Source organism: Orycteropus afer, unplaced genomic scaffold, assembly GCF_000298275.1.
Source record: "Orycteropus afer afer isolate SDZICR_OR568_19922 unplaced genomic scaffold, OryAfe1.0 scaffold00285, whole genome shotgun sequence".
Lineage (NCBI taxonomy): Eukaryota > Metazoa > Chordata > Mammalia > Tubulidentata > Orycteropodidae > Orycteropus > Orycteropus afer.
In genome coordinates this window covers 479,811-499,045 of record NW_006921872.1, presented here as the reverse complement: position 1 = coordinate 499,045, position 19,235 = coordinate 479,811, and the positions used below count along the sequence as shown (strand labels likewise).

The 19,235-nt window shown below is 43.8% G+C and overlaps 1 protein-coding gene across 1 annotated transcript in view; it reads right to left on the bottom strand.

Moving 5' to 3' along the window:
• Positions 1–2,656: 2,656 nt before the first annotated feature.
• The window catches only part of KIF24 (kinesin family member 24), a 57,601-nt gene continuing 41,022 nt past the window's right edge, over positions 2,657–19,235 (bottom strand). The window contains exons 6-12 of the mRNA XM_007950669.1: positions 18,109–18,230; positions 17,231–17,336; positions 12,316–12,387; positions 10,155–10,264; positions 4,763–6,964; positions 3,289–3,382; positions 2,657–2,797 (exon numbers count right to left, since the gene is read on the bottom strand). Coding sequence (XP_007948860.1) covers positions 2,657–2,797; positions 3,289–3,382; positions 4,763–6,964; positions 10,155–10,264; positions 12,316–12,387; positions 17,231–17,336; positions 18,109–18,230 — 2,847 coding nt within the window. The remainder of the gene's footprint in view (positions 2,798–3,288; positions 3,383–4,762; positions 6,965–10,154; positions 10,265–12,315; positions 12,388–17,230; positions 17,337–18,108; positions 18,231–19,235) is intronic.

Here is a 19,235-nt window from a genome sequence, read left to right as displayed (position 1 = left end):
GCCCTTTCCCCACAAGGCCCTGAGGTTGCCTCTTCTGCCAGGCAGTCACCGTGCTTCCCTGCCCCCAGCCTGTGTCTTTTGGCTTGGTTTTGACCATAGCCCTCTCCTACCCAGGGTTTACTGCTCTAGGGAAGTTGTCAGTTTAAAAAATCATTGGCCCCTTTCCAGCACTCCGAATGGGGGAGAAAACAGGCCACGATTTAGTCGTCCAGCACTAACTCTGCCTCTGTTCTTGGAGAACAGCCTCTCCCTCCAGCCCACTGCTTTAGGATGACACAATGAGTAACACCTAGTCCTAGAAATCAGTCTCTTTGTTTTGTATTATGTTGTACATCATTAAAGATCTAAATACAAAGGATATACAGTCTTGATGAATCTAATTTGCTAACTATTTTGATTCTTCAAAGAGAACTACTAATAAAAATCTAAAAGGTATGCCCTGCTGTGGTAATTTCTTTATTTTCATAAGAGCCGTTTACTTACAGGCATGGTGATGAAGGGATTTCCTGCTTAGGTTTGCTGTTGGAACAGATCCTAAACATTTTCTGTCATAACTATCTTCCCATTCTCAGTCTGTGGGACCTAGGAATTGGCCCTCCAATTAGCCCTACTTTTGGGTCTGCAAAAGGTGCTACACCCTGACCTACCTCAGTCCCTGGACCAAGGGCATATTCTTCCCTGAGAAACTGGCTCTGGGGCAGGAATGAGGAAAGAGTCCTATCTGTGTATAGCATCAGGCAAGACTGGATTTAAATCGCCTCAGTGGTCCTGAGCAGTGCTGTTGTATTGTTTGAAACTGACTTCATCCCTGAAGTTCCTTGTTCTTGTAAATACCATCTTTGGGGGTTTTGGTTGAGGGCAGTGCTCTAATTTTGTTTAGTGGGTGTGTGATAATGGACTACAGGGTTTTAGAGCAATGTGGAAGCGCAGTGCCCTCTGCTGGTCAGATGAGGAATGGCCATAAACTGCCAAAGAGTGGCCGGGCCAGACTGCTGCAGACTCAGCAAGCCATTTAAGGCTGGCGGTTCAAACCCACCAACCACTCCGTGGAAGGAAGGTTGGGCAATCTACTTCCGTAGTGATACCACCTTAGAAACCGAAGGAAGGGTTGCTGTGAGTCAAATCCGACTCGACGGCAGTGCATGCATGCATGTGGCCTTTTAATTAACCTCCAAAAAATTGTACTTTACCTGAAAAAAAAAAAAAAAGTTTCACACCTTATCCTGAATGTCACTTTGACCTAAAATGGCTTTGGAAAGTCACGGGCACCTAGAAACTGCTTTGTATTCCCTGTTTTGAGCTCAAATCAAAAAACCGGACTCAATCGCTGTCGAGTTGGATCCAAATCATAGCGACCCCTCCTTGGGTTTCCGAGGAGGCATCACTAAGGAAATAGATTGCCCAACCTTCCTTCCAAGGAATGGCTGATGGATTTGAACTGCCAGTCTTCTGGTTAGCAGTCAAATGACAGCAACCATAATTCAGATGAAAGTGTGTGCATGTGAATGTGCGTGTATTGTTTCAGACATTTCAGGCTCTTGACCCAAACACTCAAGGCCAAGATAGTGAACAGAGGCCCTTGAGAGGGTTGGATGTGCCAGTCTGGATGAAGACAAGGATAACACACTTGCCCAAGATCCTCCAGTTCTTCAATTCTTCACCCCTAGAAAGTGTGTCAGACACAACTAGATAAGTGGGCCCTACCTTGTACCAAAACACGGAGGTATTAGGAGGTGAGTCTCAAAAGCCATGAATTGCCACAGAAGTATGATGCCTATCTGGGCTTGCACACAGGCTGATCAATCATGGAAAAGTCACAGATTGGGAAAGAAAAATGCAAACATGGGCACCATCTTTGGTCTCACTTCTGGGCTGCAGGAAGGGAGGGGAACTATAAGCATAAACCTGGGGTTAGAGGTGTGACGTCTGTTAAAGAACATATCCAAGTCAAGGTTTATTAATTTTACTAGTTTCAAAAGCTAACCAAAAGTCCAAATCAAACAATTCCCAAAGTCTGGTGAGGGAGAGCCTGTCCCTCAGCCCCCAGCACCTCGTTAACAATGTTTTGATTCTTTGCCAAGTCTTGAAGAAAGAGAATGCAGTTGATGGAGGCCCTGAGCTCAGCACGTTCCTTTCCCCAGCTTGTGACCTCTGACTTCCAGATTAGCAATGACCACTTTCTCCTCTGATCCTCAAACTCAGAAACATATACCACGTTCCAAAACCACTGCTGTCGAGTTGTATCAGACTCATAGCGACCCCTCCTTGGGTTTCCGAGGTGGTATCACTACGGAAGTAGATTGCCCAACCTTCCTTCCAAGGAGTGGTTGGTGGGTTTGAACCGCTAGCCTTCTGGTTAGCAGGCAAATGCCTTAGGCACTGTGCTACCACAGCTCCTACCAGGTTACTAGATGTCTTCTTGCCCCAGAGAAAAGGAAAGGCATTAAGTTCAGCCTGGTTCTTAAGAAGTTCTTGTGCTTAGAGCTGGGGAGGGACAGAGCCCATTCAAGGCCTGTGTGGCTGAGGCAAGACTAGCATGGGCAGGACAATGGTGTGGGTTCTGATATATGCAAGTAGGACATGGCAGAGGCCTCCAGTCCCTGAGAGCCCAGCACAGGGTCCTGCATTGTTCCTACTCTCCTGTACAGATGTGGCTTTAGGACACCACTGTCCTCTCGGGAGCTGCGGCTGGCCTGTGACAAGCCAGGTACAGCTGCAGCTGGCTCCTAAGACTCTGGATGCACTTGGATTTCAGAGCCATGATTTCATCCAACTGGGTCACAAAATCTTCAAAATCCTGAGAAAGGAAATGGAGAGATGGAGTGTGCTCTGGCTGGCCCTCTGCCAGACTGGCTTTTCAGGGCCCAGGACCCTCCAGCTGAAAACTGCGGAATAGATGCTAGGCTAGTGGGGGCTGCTCCTCTGGGTCTGAAAGATTTTCTAGGTAGAAGAGTGTTTTATAGGACACAGGTATTTTGGTTGAAGCATGTAGCCACTATTACAGTCAGAGGGAAGGGCCCTAACAAGCCAGTAGGAAGGCAGAATGCCTAAGGATAGAGGCTGAAAACATTTTTGTCTGGGAATGGGGAGTATAGCACCATCTCCCATCTGTATGGGCCTGGCCCCTTCAAGCTACCTCCGAGTGGTGAGAGGAGGCACAAAGCCTCAACAGTAGTGTGTGACAGCAGCTCCTTACCCCACATATCACCACATCAAACAAGGATGACCATCTAACTGCTTGCAAGCTAATTCCCAACAGCCCCTGAGTATATGGCCAAAGCTACTTACATCAGAAGTCAGTTGGCTCATCAGGGTCTCCTCCTTGAAGCCAAGCTCAGCCATTTCATCCAGAAGTTCCTGGTGGGCTTGGATCACCACCTGCCTGGAACACCAGATGGGGCACTGTGATCCTCTTGCCCCCCATCCCTCCTATTCCCATCGTTTCCTGGAGCTGAGCCTCACTTCCAGGCCAGGAGCTACCTCAGCCCAAAATGGTCAAGGCTTTGACCAGGACAAGCTCACCACCATCTCCTCCCTACTTCTGGGGACTTGTCAAGGGACTAGGGAGATACAGGGGAAGAGATGGGCTTCTTGAGCTTCTCCTGCCTTCCCAACGTCCTGAGGGTGCTCAGGACAGAACTGTTCCTGCTGCAGCTCCACAGGAACTGCCTGTTCCCACAGCTTCCTTACAGAAGTCTCTCAGGGCTGTGACCACTGTGACTGGAAAAGCTACATAGCAGGCCATCATTTCTACTTCCTGTGGTGTAGTGCCTAAGGCATCTGACTTCTAACCAGAAGGCTGGCAGTTCAAACCCACCAACCACTTCTTGGAAGGAAGACTGAGCAATCTTAACCTTACTTCCATAGAGATACCACCTTGGAAACCCAAGGAGGGGTTGCTACGAGTTGGATCCAACTTGATGGCAGTGAGTTTGGTTTCGGTTTTGGTGGAAGAATGAATGAGGGACCTAAGCAGGGGAGGCTGAACTAGAAAGCTGGAGAGGCCGTCTTGTATTCTACTGATGGGTAGAGACCATGGGACAGCAAGATCGTCCACCTGGGAGAGGCAGACTCCTCCCTCACCCGTACAACCCTGCTTGCCTTTCTCTTTGTCTATGCCCGACCAGTCTCAGCAACCACCAGGGAGACACCTGGCTTAGGTACTGAGGGCACTAGCAAAGGGCTGAAGCCTTATGGAAGCATCCTACAGGCCCATCCTGTACATTGCCCTCCCAACTCTTGGGCCTTGGTGAGTGGGGTTCACACTGCCTTTTTCTCCACACTCTAAGGCTGCTTTCTGATCTCTTTATGTTGTACCATTGTCAGCATCCTTTGCGGAGAGCAGCCTCCCTGTTGTTTTCCATCCCTATCTTGGAAGGTGCCCAGCTTGTCTTAGCTCTGGGGCTTGCCTGTGCTTAGGCAGTATTTCCAAGAGCACAGACCAACCAGAATGAAGAAGACTCTGATATCAGGCTATGGGCTTGGTTAAGGGGCAGATCTACCCTTCTCTTGCTCACCTCTCAGCTTGCCTAGATTAGGGTTCACCCACACTGGTGGCCTTGCTCTGATACATGTTATTCCTGCAGCTCATGTCAGATACATCTAGGCAGGCTCCCTAGTGAAGCTGGTGAAAGCTGCTGCTAGTTGCAGACCACCTCTGACACTGAACCAAACATAGCCATCACCAGAACAGAAAAAAACTGGCGCTGGAGTAGGGAGAGGTGTTGAAGGGGCTCAGACTTAGGGAGAAAGTCCGACTTACTGTGCTTGCCCCAGAGTGGGCTGGTAGAATGTCCCTGCAGTCTTGTCAGAGCAGCTAGGGACCAGGGCAGAGCCAGGTCTTGCCAAGCACCTTGGGATTGGCCTGCATTTGTCCTTGTTGCAGCAGGATAGCTTGATGGGATATGTGGACAAAGTCAGCTCCTGCCAACCCTGCCCTGTGTGTTTTCTCTCCTGGGCCCAGGGCTGGTCAGCCACATCACTATTTTCTGTCCGTAGGGTGTGTGGAGGTCCAGAGTGAGATCTCCCCATCTGTGTGGTGGGGAAGGGCTTTCCTGGGAAACTCCAGGACCCACCCAGCTCTGTCTGCTCCGCGTCGGCATCATAGTGCTCACTGCCCATGTGGTCCTGGGAGAAGAGTGCAGTCTGTCTGCCCTGGAGGGCCTCCCCCAGGTCAGCATCCTTGTTGGGTAGCTTGTCAGGTGGGTGCTGACGGATGGGTGACGGGGACAGAACTGGAAGATCACCACCACGCTTATTGTCAGGAGGAGACGAAGAGAGCCACTGGTACCCAGTTGCTGAAGGCGTTGGTAGGACTGCCTCCTGATCATCAGATGACACTGTGTGGCCCATAACTGACCCTCCTGTGCCCTCTGCTATTAGACTGTGGGCAGGCCCATGCAGGACCACCTTCCCCAAGGGAGGAGGGCTCTCATGGTGTGGGTTATCCAGGAGGGACACAGAGAGGGGAGCCATCAGTCCAGAGGCATATTCAGAGCATGTGCCTGATCCTCCTCCAAAGTCTTCTTGGAAAGGGTCATTATTGTTCACTATTCTGGTCACTAGAGGTGAGCAGTCTTCACTGACTTCTCTCAAAGGTGTGGTGATAATGTCTCTTTTCTCTGAGGACCCAGGAACTATAATGTGGGACAGTGAGACAATCAAACTGTCCTCTTCTGGTGATAGTGAGCTGCCCTCAGCCTGCCCAGGAACCTTATTTATGAAGGCATCCTGCCTGAGCTCAAAGGCTGGGCCTCCACTCCTTTTTGGGGTATATACAAAATCCACCTGTGAGCAGTAAGGCCTCTCTGCCAGGCTACCCCTGGGAGAAATCACTGAGGAGGTAGAGTCCTCTCGGTTCGAGTCCAAGGGCTGGTGATTTGGGCTGCAACAGTGATTGAGCACTGATGTTCTGGGGCTTATGGGGTCCCTCGAGCACATCCAGTTTTCAGTTAGGTCCTGCTTGTCACTATCTGTCCTGGGTCTAAAAAAGAGACTCTGCTGCCTTTCGGCTGCCTGCTCCTCAGAACTCTGCTCCCTCTGATGAAGGAAGAACGAGTCTTCACTGCTCTTCAGGGTGTTTCTTCGCTTTGTGGTCCTCTGACTAGAGACATGGGAAAAAGAATCCTCACTGAAATCGCTGTCATCAGGGTCTTCAGCTTGGGCCTCATCATGGCTCTCAGAATAAGAGCGGAACGCAGGGGTGGTCTCAGTTGGGAGCTGATCTTTTCGGGGCCTGTACTGGCATAAAAGCCCTTCCAGTGGTTGGTACTTTAACTTCTGTTGAAGGAGAGGTGGCTGCTGAAACTGCTGATGATAAAAGCGCAAATGTTCCTCCCTCTCTTTCTGATGTGGAGGGATATTTGTCCAAGCTTCAGAGGCAGGCTTGGCGAGCGTGCCCCCTTTGCTGTCCTGACGGTCCTCTGCTAAGTGGTGCATGTCGCCAAAGGAGAGCTCAACTCGGGAAACAAGCTGCTTCTGCACTGGCTGCACAGTCTGCACCTTCCTGCACTTGGCAGGCAGCTTACCAGGGGCCCTGCTTCCCCACCCAATGGCAGTTTTGTTGCCAATGTGATTTTTCTCAGAGCAAAATGGTGCAGATTCTTCCGCCTTCTTTTGGGCCAAATGTCTAGACCCCATGGTTCCTCTGACAGGGCTAGTCTGAATGACCCACCTGTGGGGAGGACTCCCTCTGGAGCCACCCATTTTACCAGGAGCATTAGATACAGAAGCAAATGGGATGTTGGGTGGGTGGCCAGCCAGAGGCTGGGCCTTTCCTCTTGTGGGGCCAGATGTCATTGTCAGTGACTGCTGAAGTCGTAGCCTGACTTTTTTTGGAGTACACTTGTCCCCGGGCAGGGCCACAGGGGAGTTCTGAACTCGTTTTGGAGAGGAGTTTCCAGATGTCCGATTTCGACTGGTGGCTGAAGCACAACATTTAATCCCTTTCTTTAGTTCTTTCACCCTGTAAATAACCATTTTATGTTAAATGTGTATTCTCCCATATTATATTCTATTGCTTTCAGAGAAAACAAAAACCAAAGAAAAATGTTCCAAGGACTGGAAGTTATTATTTTATCTGAGAGAAAATAAGAGGAAATGGAGAGTCTATTTCAGGATGAGATACCTCTCTCTACCTGAACTAAAAAAAAGACCAGTGTCTTATGTGAGGATATAAGTATGCAACCAACATTCCAAAATCAGAAGAGTTTTGGAAATCACCACAGGCTCACATGACAGACAGGCCAGGGGAGACGAGTCCCCGAACTGCACGCAGGGCCAATTCAAGAACCTCATGTCCACCACTCACCCAGCGATCCACAGCAAGTTGTCTTCTGCAAACCATGCTCTTCAAGCTTTTACAGGAAAATAAGTTCCCCTGAACCTAGTAGGTATTTAAGGAAGCAAAATCACTCCAGAAATAAGCAGACTGGTGCTAATTCCACTAAGGGAAATACTATTTGTCTATTTCAGGGTTTCCCAACCTTAACACTACTGACATTTTAGGCCAGATAATTCTTTGTTGCAAGAGCTGTCCTGTGCATTGTAGGATGTTTAGCAGCATCCTGGGTCTCTACCTACTAGATTCTAGTAGTACTTTTCCCCAGTTATGACAAAAAAAGCTATCTCCAGACACCCTTGGGGGTGGGGTGGCAATATCGCCCTTGGTGAGAACCAATGCTCTGTTCCACAAGGAATTTTAGGGAGCATGGAAAAATCATCCAGAATTAGGTCTCTACTAAGATTCAGTTGCCAGGATCAGAGTTTCTTGCTCTGTGATACTTAAAATAAAATAGAAACACTATAAGGATTTAGAATTACAAGACAGCATCAAGCAAAAATGTAACTCTCCAGTGGTTTATAGTTTCTGCATTAAAACCCTCAGGAGGGAACACTACTACTGCTTAGTGAGCTCCTGGAAAATGTCTTTCCCATATTTTTGGTTTTAATCCTACCACAGTGAGAGCCAAATGACTCTTTGGCCTTATCTGAAAACCAAGGTAATAAGGCTTACACTGAGATTTGACTTAAATCTTTATTTTACGTCTGAAAGGCAGGTGATCGGAGTTGAGCAAAGAGATGTGTCATGTGAATAAATACACGTGAAATGTGTCTGTGGGCTTTTCCTTAGGTGTCACAATAGGGCATATATGCGAGGATGGGCTGGGAGATGCCACAGCAAATCCATAGGGTTCCAAATTGCTTTCCTTTACAAAAACCCAGCTTTTCCATTTTTATTACAAGTGAAACATCAAATTGTTCTCCTGTGAGTTACAGTAAATAACTCTAGAAGCCTGAGTGCCAGAAGGAACGTTACAGGCAACCAAGTCATTGATGCTAAAGGCTTTCAGGGTATTTGCCAGATTAACAAAATCATTTCTGTCAATAAAATACATGCAGCTCTCTTCTGATACTGAAGGCTTTATTTTTGGACTAGCAACACTGTTCCAGGAGAGAGTTGAGAATTTTAAGTCAGAGAGGGGAAAATTTGTATGTGTATCACCAAAAATTAATTTCAATATGTTAATTTAACTACATGACAGAAATGGCTTTCACATTTGTTTTCATTAACTTATCAGACTACTTTGAATGGGAAAAATTAATTCCATTGGACTTTTTCTATTCTTTTCTTTTCTAAAACTAAAATTATTTCCAATTAATTTCTCAATTATTCTCAATATATCCCTCATGAGAAAGGGTCATTTCATCTTCTTGTACTGAAGCACTTAGAGGTGATAACTTATTCTTTGGTCCAAATCATGATAGGTTAAGAACTTGATGAAGGTTAAGAGATTGATAGGCTGTTTGGGATTTGAGGAGTAAGTGGGGAGGGGAGAAGTATCAAACAAGATTGGCTTAGAGTTCATAATTGTTGAAGCTGGGTGGATACATGGGGATTAAGAACTTCAAGTTTTTAGGTGAAGTTTTTAAACTTCAGGTTTTGAACTTACCAGCCACTCTGTGGATAAAAGATGAGGCAGTCTACTTCCATGAAGAGTAAAGCTTTGGAAACCCTATAGGGCAATCCCACTCTGTCCTATAGGGTTGTTAAGAGTCAGAATCAACTCTATGGCAATGGGTTTGTTTCTTTTGTTTTACGGATGAGGAAACTGAGGCCAAGAGAAGTTGAAAACTCAGCTAGCTAATGGCAGAGTCAGGATATTGACTCTAGAGCGTATTCTCAGAACCATTTTGTAAACTACCTCTCCTATTTAGTGAAATAAGATACACAGAGGGCCTCACTCAAGGCCTGGCACCAAGAAGGAGCTCCTTCTTTCATTCATAACTATTATCAAACATCTACTAGTACTAGCATCTACCAAGTACTATATGGGCATCAGGGATACAGTGGAAAAAAGGAAAAATAAGGTTTCTGTTCTAATGGAACTTAAATGATAGCTCGCCTCTCCCTCCTAATAAGTTTCATAAATTGCCATAGATACTGAAGATGCTTCAACAGTAACAAAAAACAGGTTTTTCTCAAATAGTTAATCGTGGAGGCAGCTTCTGGAAGACTGAAGAGGAAGATTCAAGATAGGACCAGGAAACAAAGCAACCAAAGGAAAGCATGGTGATGAGATCATCTTCACTCACCGTAAGAAATATATGTGAGTACAGGGTGAGAGATGAAATAGACCCTCAGTAGATACCAAAGTCACCCCAGAAAGAGCACTGACTAGACAGTCAAAAGTGTTAGCTCTGCCATTAACTCCTGATAAACCCTTGGAAAATTCCTGCTTTTCTCGGGCCTCCATTTTCCCTTCTGTAACAAATCCCAGGTTGGTTGCTTCAGACCTACATGACTTATAGAGATTCTGCCTAGACCAGCAGTATACAGTCTATCCCTTACAATTAGGGTTGAAGCCAGCAGGAAGAAAACCTCACTGAGCCTTCTATCCCAAAGAAATATTTCATCTCTCACTAGCCATTTAAAAGTCACTGAGAGGGTAGAGTCAACTCCAGAACAAGGGAATGTGTCATCTTCCACTCATCACACTTGCAAATAGCAGGCCCTACCTGGTTAAATTCTTCAAATTACCGATTGTGTATTAAGGCCTAAGAACAAGCATGTGGAGCTCAATGTCAGAGCTCTATGTGTGTGTGAGAGACATGCATGCATACACACATGACCTGCCATTAGAAAGCCAACTCACCGATCAGCATAGCGCAAGGTATTCAGAGTGTGCTCAGTGGCCATGTGGCTTGGTGAGATGTTGGCAATCATGCAGGTTTTGGCATTACCAATGAAAGAGTCCTTCAGGACCTGTCCGAAACAGAAGGCAGGTCAGTGAATGAAGAGTCATCTTACAAAGGGCTTAAAGACTACTTATTGTATGCAGGATACTGGGCCCCAGTCTACAAAGTCAGAAAAGAAGAAATACAAATGACCAAAACATACTGAAAAAGATACTCACTTGGCCACTAAATAAAGAAATGAAAACAAACCATAAAAAAATAGTATTTTTCACCTATAATATTAAAAAAGACTGACAATACTATGCTCTGGTGAGGTACCTGGAAGTGGGCACTCTCCTACACGTACCATGTGCCATTAACCAGTACAAGTTTTGTGAGAGCATTTGGCAGTATGTACCAAAATGTAAAAATATGCCTAATATTGGTTTGACAATCACACTTCTGGGACTTGGAAATAATTGCTCAATTGACAGAGGAAAAAAAAAAGTACATACAAAGATTTTTATCACAACATTGTCAATAATAATAATAAAATTGGAAATAATCTGAGAGTCTGTAAATAGGGAACAAATGAAACAATTTTAAAATGAATATAACTATTAAAAATGATCTTATCTACCTTGTATTTAGGTATATGAAAATAATCTAAAACTTAACTTTGAGTGAAAGATATGTATGATTCCATACAACTCTGCATGTGGATCTCTGTGTGGATATATGAGCAGTGATGCCTAGAAGGATGTTCACCAACATGTAAGCTAGCAGTGGTTATCACTGGGAGGTGAGATATTGAGGTACCTTTTATCTTCATCTTTGTACTTGTGTGTACTGTTTGAATTTTTTTTTTTTTAATAAATTGGAACATATTTTCTAGGGATGGAGAACTCTTTAAAAAAATAATAGTCACTGTCAGAATCAAGACTAACTACCTACAAAAGAGTCCCTACCTGAAATCATGTTTGAGAAGACACAATCTGACCCACAGAACCACCAATTCTTACTATTAAGAGGTTACAGGTACTGTCCCAGCTTCTATGGAGTTGTTAGTCTGGTTGCATAAATTGGTAACTACTAGATGCTGGGCTGGCTTCATTCTATAGGCTACAAAGATACTCTCCCAGACATCTCCCCACCACTCTGTCCTCCACTGTGCAAGGACATGGTGCAGAACCCAGCCTGGGACATCTGTAATCTGTCTTTGCAGCTGTTCGTATCCAGGGAGTCTACAGCCACTCTTCTGTGGCCACTACTGATGTGGGCTTAATGTCTATTGGTGTTTTCCATTACTAAATAAACACACATTTTCATGACAGGAAAACACAAGAAAAAAGTTACTACACATAGTTTCATCAACCAGAATAATCACAATTCACATATGAATAATTTTTCTGTGTAGTTTTTTTCCTTCATCTTATATATTTTTTTAATTATGAGACTGATAGGTGGCCACATCATACATAAAGGTGTAAAGTGAGAAGTTTAAAATTCCACCTTTACCCCCATTACTAGTCTCCAGATATATCCAATGCCAACTGTTTATTCTTTATCTTTCTGGACTTTTTTCCCTGTATGGCTACGTATATAATAGAAAACATGTTTTCAACTCACAAAGGCAATCATATTATCAACTGTTCTATGGCTTACTTTTCATATAACAGATCTTGCCCATGAGCAGATGTAAAAAATATATCTTATTCTTTTTAACTACAGCAATTATTTTTTGTTCTGAAACACCAGTCTAAGTCTTACAGGCAAGAAGGTATCACGCACAGCTACAATACCCCTTCAGAGGTTCAGCAATTCCACTAAACTCACAAGGTTTATATGTACCTTGGAAATAAACAGAGCTGCTGGGTGGTGACCAGAAAAGGGATGCTGTGTGTTTTTTTGTCAAGGAGGCTGCTGCCCTCATCAGACTGACTGCCTCATACTCCAGGTGTCTGCCTAAGGATGTCCTTCTCTCCTACTAGCTGAGAGGGACTCCTCCCTTTCTCTTTTCTCCACTATGCCTAGCATCATGTCTTGCTCACAGTGGCTGCTATGCAGAATGAACAAATAAATGGAAGAAGGAATAAATGAGTGAAATGCAACATATCCAGAGCTCACATTTAACTTTACCTGAGTTAACTTGCTTTGCCTGAAGGGAGTGTGGGTGAGTTCCTGATCCAGTGCTCGGATACATTCCTTCAACTGCAAAGTGGGAGAATAGCAACAAGCACATCAGATATTGCATTGTTGAGAGAGAGCGAGCGACAGATCAGACGCAATGTCCACAGGAGCTTTTCTTAAACAAACCACACTCAGGCAATTCTCTAAAAGGAAGTCAAAATGTCTTGGAAGTTTCCTGTTCACCAAGAAAAAATAAGCTAATATAGGGAACACTATCCTGTGTGCCTAGCTTAAACCAAACCAAACCAAACTCACCGCCATCAAGTTGATCTGACTCATAAAGACCCCTCCTTCGGTTTCCAAGGTGGTATCTCTACGGAAGTAGATTGCCCAGTCTTCCTTCCAAGGAGTGGCTGGTGGGTTTGAACCACCAGCCTTCCGGTTAGCAGTCAAATGCCTTAGGCACTATTCCACCAGAGCTGCCTAGCTTAGGGCCTCCCAGTTTAGAGGCTGTGATTCTAGGATTAGCTCTGAGTTGATGGTGAGAGAGAGATGAACTGAGGGACCTACCCTCAGGTGCCAGAGTTCAAGCTTCTGTGGTGGGAATATAGGAAGTAGTTGTGATCTGCCAACCCCTTTCCTCTCCTCTTCCCAATTACAGATGTAACTGAGTGGAGAAAGTATCTGCATTCATTCTCCACCCCACCCCACCCCAGCCCCACACACGTAGATTCAAGGGTAGATTCAGATATGGATTGACTAAATAAGGCAGGAGTAATTCTAGAAAGTTGGTGCTGGGAGGGACTTGTGAAGTCACCTATGAATACCCCCATCATTTTAGAAAAGCAGGGACTGTGGCTCACAGGAAAGGTGAAGTCACTTGCTCCTGGGGTCCTTAATGTGAAGTGGTTATTGGCCATCAGTAGTGCCAGCAGAGCCCTGGATATACAGAGCTGCAGGGGCAACATGCCCATCAGAAACAGCAGGAACAGCAGGGTCAGGGAAGCAAGATGAGAGAGGTGAGATCTTCCCCTATTTCTACTCAGGCTGAGTCATACATCTTGGTTAAAAGGTAGTAAATGAAAAGAGGGAAGAGGATGGAAGGAATCCCTTAGAAGTGATAGAGCTGGGAGTTCACCAAGAATAGGTAATAAGATTTGAGAGTTTGTTGTGGATGTTGTTAGTGGTAGCCACAGAGGCCTGAAACTGGATTCAAGATCCCTGTTCCCACTCTATCCTTTAGAATAGAAAGTATAAAGCTCCAAGAAGCTGAAACACAAGAAGGTATCAGGCAATTTCTCCTTTCCACCTCAAGCCAATATCCCCAAACTTTAGCACTGAGAAGATGCTCTAGAAGGGTAACAGGTAACCAGACTCTTGCTCCTGAGTGACACTTTCCTTTGAGGCCTCCCAATGTTGCTCCTTAACATATTCAAGTCCATGTGTGGCCACCAACCCTTATCAGCCATTGGGTCCCTTTAGCCCTGCTCAATCAAAGTGGAATGATCAAGAGACTTTACTAAATGCTAAGAGAGAACCAAGAAAAATACCAAAGAAGCAAGAGGCATCTTTTATACCTCACAGTGCACAAGTTTTTTTTCTACTCTAGAAGGCTTTATTCCTAGGCCCCTATGCATGTCACAATCAATCTGAAAAAGACACAGCCAACTCCTAAAGGGCTGGTATATAGCTTTGTAGGTAAGTATTTCTTCTCAGGTTTCATAATTGATTCCTGGGTCAGTTTAAAATACCAGAATCACAGATATCTGGCTAAAGGCTATAGATCTTTGGCCAATTCATTTAAACTTTCTGAACCTGAGAATCATAATCTGTGGAGATAAAGAAATTTGCCTAACTTACCTAATACGCTTGTTGTGAAGATAAAACTGATATATAGTAAACGTTCAAAATGTGTTGGTTCTGGGGCTCCTTGGAGAAATGGCTGATTCCAGGGCTGAGGCAAGCAAAGTACAAGATGAGATTGGACATGGGAGAAAGAGGGGCTGTTTATGCACAGGGAGACAGCTTGGGGGGCAGGGGTGCATGGAAGGATGGACACAGGGAAGAGGTGACTGTTGGGAGGAAGTGGGAGGGGAGCTGTTGCATTGTGGTGAATTGTGGTCAATGTCATAAGACAAAGTGTATGTGAACTGCTGTATGGAAAGTGAATTTGCTCTGTAAACTTTCACCCAAATCACAACAATTAAAAAAAAAAAAAAAAAGAAAGATGAGATTGGAATATCTTCTAGTGCCAAAAAGTAAGGAGATGCACGAAAAATGATTTGGGCATGTCAAAAGAATATAGGAGACAACTTGAAGAGCTTCCAATAGCCAAATCTGGGACAAGTGGAGTAATAATGATAGTAATGGATTATATATAATCCAGCAAATAAAATAAATATCCATCAAACCCACCAGCCACTCCTCGGAAGGAAAATGGGGCAATCTACTTCTGTAGTGATACTGCCTCGGAAACCCAAGGAGGGGTTGCTATGAGTCGGGTCCGACTAGACGGCAATAACAACAACAACAACAACAACAACATCCATTTACTGATATAAACAAATAATGGAATAAATAAATTGAGGACAGCTTTTCCTTACAACAGAATTCTGATTAATAAATGTAGATGGGATGATGAGAATAGAAAATTCCAACAGGCAAACACTATAGCAATAATTGTTGCCAGCAAGAGTCATCAATGGGTGCTAAAGTTAGTGAGCAAAAGTGTGATATAAAATATCTGCACACCTCAAAATATCTTTCCACAAGCTACTTACAAATTATAAGGGGAAACTAGTAACTTTACAATGGAGAAACCTAGCACAAACCACCTTAACAAAGTGATGAAGGTTAACCTCACCAGTAATAGGACAGATCGACATCATGCACCACCTGACGTGATACACTGAGAAAGGCACATCACTTCTGTAGCATTCTTGCCAAAAATGCAAAACCTCAATTTGATCATGGGAAAACATCAGACAAACCCAAATTCAGGGACATTCTGAAAAATAACTGATCACGATCATGAATGACAAAAGCTGACGAGACTCCAGAGACGTAACAACTAAACATAATATGAGATCTGGATTGGATCCTGGACCTGAAAGAGGACATTAGTGGAACTACTGGTGAAATTCAAATAAGGTCTATTGCTTAGATATCATTATAGTATTATAAGGCGCTCTGGTAGCACGGTGCCTAAGGCAACTGACTGCTAACCAGAAGGTTGGTGGTTCAAACCTACCAACCACTCTGTGAAAGCAACACTGGGCAATCTACTTCTGTAAAGATTTACTGCCTCGGAAACCAATGGGGGTTGCTATGAGTCGGTACTGACAGTAGGTTTGGTGTTTTTTTGTGTTTTTATAGTATTATACCAATGTTAATTTCTTGATTTATAACATTGTACAATGTTATATTAAATGTTAGTATTAGGGGGAGCTACTAAACCAAACCAAACTCACTGCCATTGAGTCAATTCTGACTCATAGTGACCCCTCCTTGGGTTTTAAGGTGGTATCTCTTCAGAAGTAGATTGCCCAGTCTTCCTTCAGAGGAGTAGCTGGTGGGTTTGAACCTCCAGCCTTCTGGTTAGCAGTCAAATGCCTTAGGCACTACACCACCAGAGCTCCAGGGGAACCTAGGGGAAGGGAATATAGGAATGCTATGTACTATTCTTGCAAATTTTGTATAAATCTAAAATTATTCAAAACTAAAAATAATTAAAAAAAAAAAAAAAAAATGCTGTTTCCCTTTCCCACCTGTCAATACAATCCCATGAAAAGAATGTGCCTAGCTGGAGATTTCAATTCTGATCAAGGGACAAAAATGCAGTGGATGAGCTCAAGGCAGTATCATGCATGTATAAAAAGGAATGAGGAAGATCTCTACACATGACCATTGAGTGATCTCAGGATACTGTTAAAGAAAAAAAGCATGGTGCAGAATAGTATTTATAGTGTGCTACCTTTTTTTTTCTTTTTTCTGAGAAAAGGGATAAATATAAGTAAATAAATAAATTCATAAAGTTTAGAAAAATTGTTTCCTAAGGGGAGGAAGAGTTCCCTGGGTGATGCACAGATTTAAGTGCTTGACTATTAGCTGAAGGTTGGTGGTCTGAACCCACCAAGAGGAACCTTGAGGAACCTTGTAAGACAGGCCTGGAGATCTGCTTCTGAAAGGCCACAGCCCTGAAAACCTTCTGGAGCAGTTCTACTCTGCACACATGGTATCATCATGAGTTGGAATCAACTTGACAGCTACTAACAACAAGGGGAGGGAGGTAACAGGGTTGAGGGGACAGGGATGAAACTAGATTTCACTGAATGTATTCTTGCTTCACAATGTTTACTTTGGAACTGTGTAAATGAATTATAAAATTAAACACAATAAAGAAAACAATTCTTAAAAACAAAACCAAAATAAAACAAATGATCCTAACTGAATATGAAATTGGTAGGCTTTAAACACAAAGAGAAGAATTATTTCAAGTGATTTTTGCAACAAAGTATTATGACGGTACATTCCTAGTGGATACATCCTAAAGGTAAAAAGAAATCATAAATTTAATTGCTGAAGCTAAGTGACAGGTACATGGGAGGGGATCATTATACTATTGGTTCTACTTTTGTTTGTGTGAAAATTAATAACTCTTTTAAAACTTAGAGAGGGGGAAAGTGCACCTAAACTAACCATTCAGCAACTGTAGAAATACTTCTGTTCCTAACCAGCAGGGAGAGAAGGGAAGGCTTGCTGAGTCTGATCCTGCAGCCTCTATTTCCAACCCTGGAATTCCACTGCCACTATCAGCATCAGGTATGCTCTGCTGACTCCACTCCACCTCACCCCTCTGGCTCATGGAAAGAAGAGCAAAATCTCTCAAGAAAGATTTCCAGATTAAAGCTTTTGAACAACTTACAGCCAGAAGACTCTGGTTTATTTCGGCGCCTTCCATCTTTGTCTGTCTATCTGAGTCTCTGGCATCTGCTGCTCTTTCACTGCCAGCCAAGTCAATAAAAGAGATCCTAGAGAAAAAGATACAGCAGGGATGACTCCTTGGGGTTTCTGGTTTATTTTTACTTCAGTCAGTATTTTACAACTGGTCCATCCTCACAAAAGAAAGACATTACTGTCAGCTTTCCAAAAGAATCACAGAACTGTGTTCTGTCAGCTGCTGCTGGCACTGCTCACTCAGACATGTCTGTTCATTTTAATAATTTGTGAGAAAGTATGCTTGAAATTCATAAAATGTTCTTTCCATGAGACTAAATGACCACAATGCAAATCACTTAGGTGACTACTTAGATAATTAAACAGAAACACTTTTGTGGGCTGCTTTCCAGGTTTAAAAAAAAACAAAAACTCATTACTCAGAGGTGAGATAGGCTCATCCATCAGTGTGGCAGAGAATTTGCTAAGATAGCACCAGAAAGGCAATGAATGTGCTCAATTGTCTTATGGCTTCTTTCAAGAAGGATGGATTAATTTTCCCTTTTTTTCTTGGTCTGTAAGCTCCCTGAGATGTATTCCAGGCTGTTCTTCTGCTGATACTGGGTTTCAAGTAAGAAGCAATCAATGTCCCTTTTAATAACTTAGGGTTGACCAACAATAGGTCATTACTTCATGGTTAATCAACTGATGGCACCTTAGTACAATGATTTATTTCAGGGCTAACAACCCTACTCTATATTCCTGAAAGGAAGAACTCCATGGCAGGGTATCCTGTTGTTGGTAACATATTTCAAAGTCATGTTAGGGAAAGGAAGACAATGAGGCTCCCTGCATATTTCAGCTCACCTGCCAAATGTCCTCTTGGCTGAATCTTTGATCTGAATTTGAATGATAGCATGGGAGCGGGAAGAATCTGCATTAACTCCAGTGGCCCCAGTGCTGCGCTCCTTACTGCCCTTTAAGATCACCTGAAAATAAAATCCATAGGGTGACTTTCCCAAGAAGTACACAAAGCCCTCTGGTTCCTAGGAAGTGGCTGAAAATTACAGTAGAGTGCGGACATACGCTAACTTTGTCAATACATTGCAGTTTTTTCCCACCACGTGCAATGTTGCTCAAATACTAAATCGTGCAAAAGAAGTACCCAGTGGCAAAGAAAACACTGTTGAATACTAATCTTGAGGGGAGAACATTCAATAGCTCAGGAGCTAATTTACTTCTTAATCTCATGTGCTCTTTTTAATATCTTTGATAGATTTAGCCTGACTAAAATCCCCAGGGCATAACTTAGCTCCAAAGTAAAGTCCCATAACACACATCTATCTTAGTAACTGAAGCGAAGGACAGCAATGCGCATCGCAGAATGACTGATCACATCCACCTGTTCTAGCAGGATGCAGTCATAAAGGAGGCTAGGCCTGATGTGTGGAAACATGAAGTGATGAGTTACTAGGAATGGTATGAGCCCATGATTTCCCTTGAGACCAATTCCCACAAATGAGAGTAAAGACTAACTGGGATCCCTCTGGCCGCAGAGGAACAGGGGGAGGGCTGAGGCCTCAGGATTGGCCTCCAGCCACTGGAAACAGCCATTCATAAACATGCCACCCTGATTTTGAACAGAGAGAAATGCTGAATATTAAGGATCAACAACTGAAAAAGGTTCATTAATTTCTTGACAGCCAAAATCTTGACTCCAAATCTGGGAAATGTGATGAGTTACTGAGATCTCTATAAAGGCAGGGAAGTGTTGGAGTCTGCACTGGTAAAACCAAGTAATAGAATATTCCTGGAAGGAGACATTGTTGTGCCCAGGTTATGAAGGAGTTGCTCAGTGAGAGAAATATGCCAACACACGACAATGCAAAAGCAATAGGAGAGTTTATTAGCTAACTTAAGTTAGGGTCTTTGCCCTTACCAGATCAGTGGCTTGAGCAAAAGACCCCGTATCCCGGTATATTCACAAATTTATG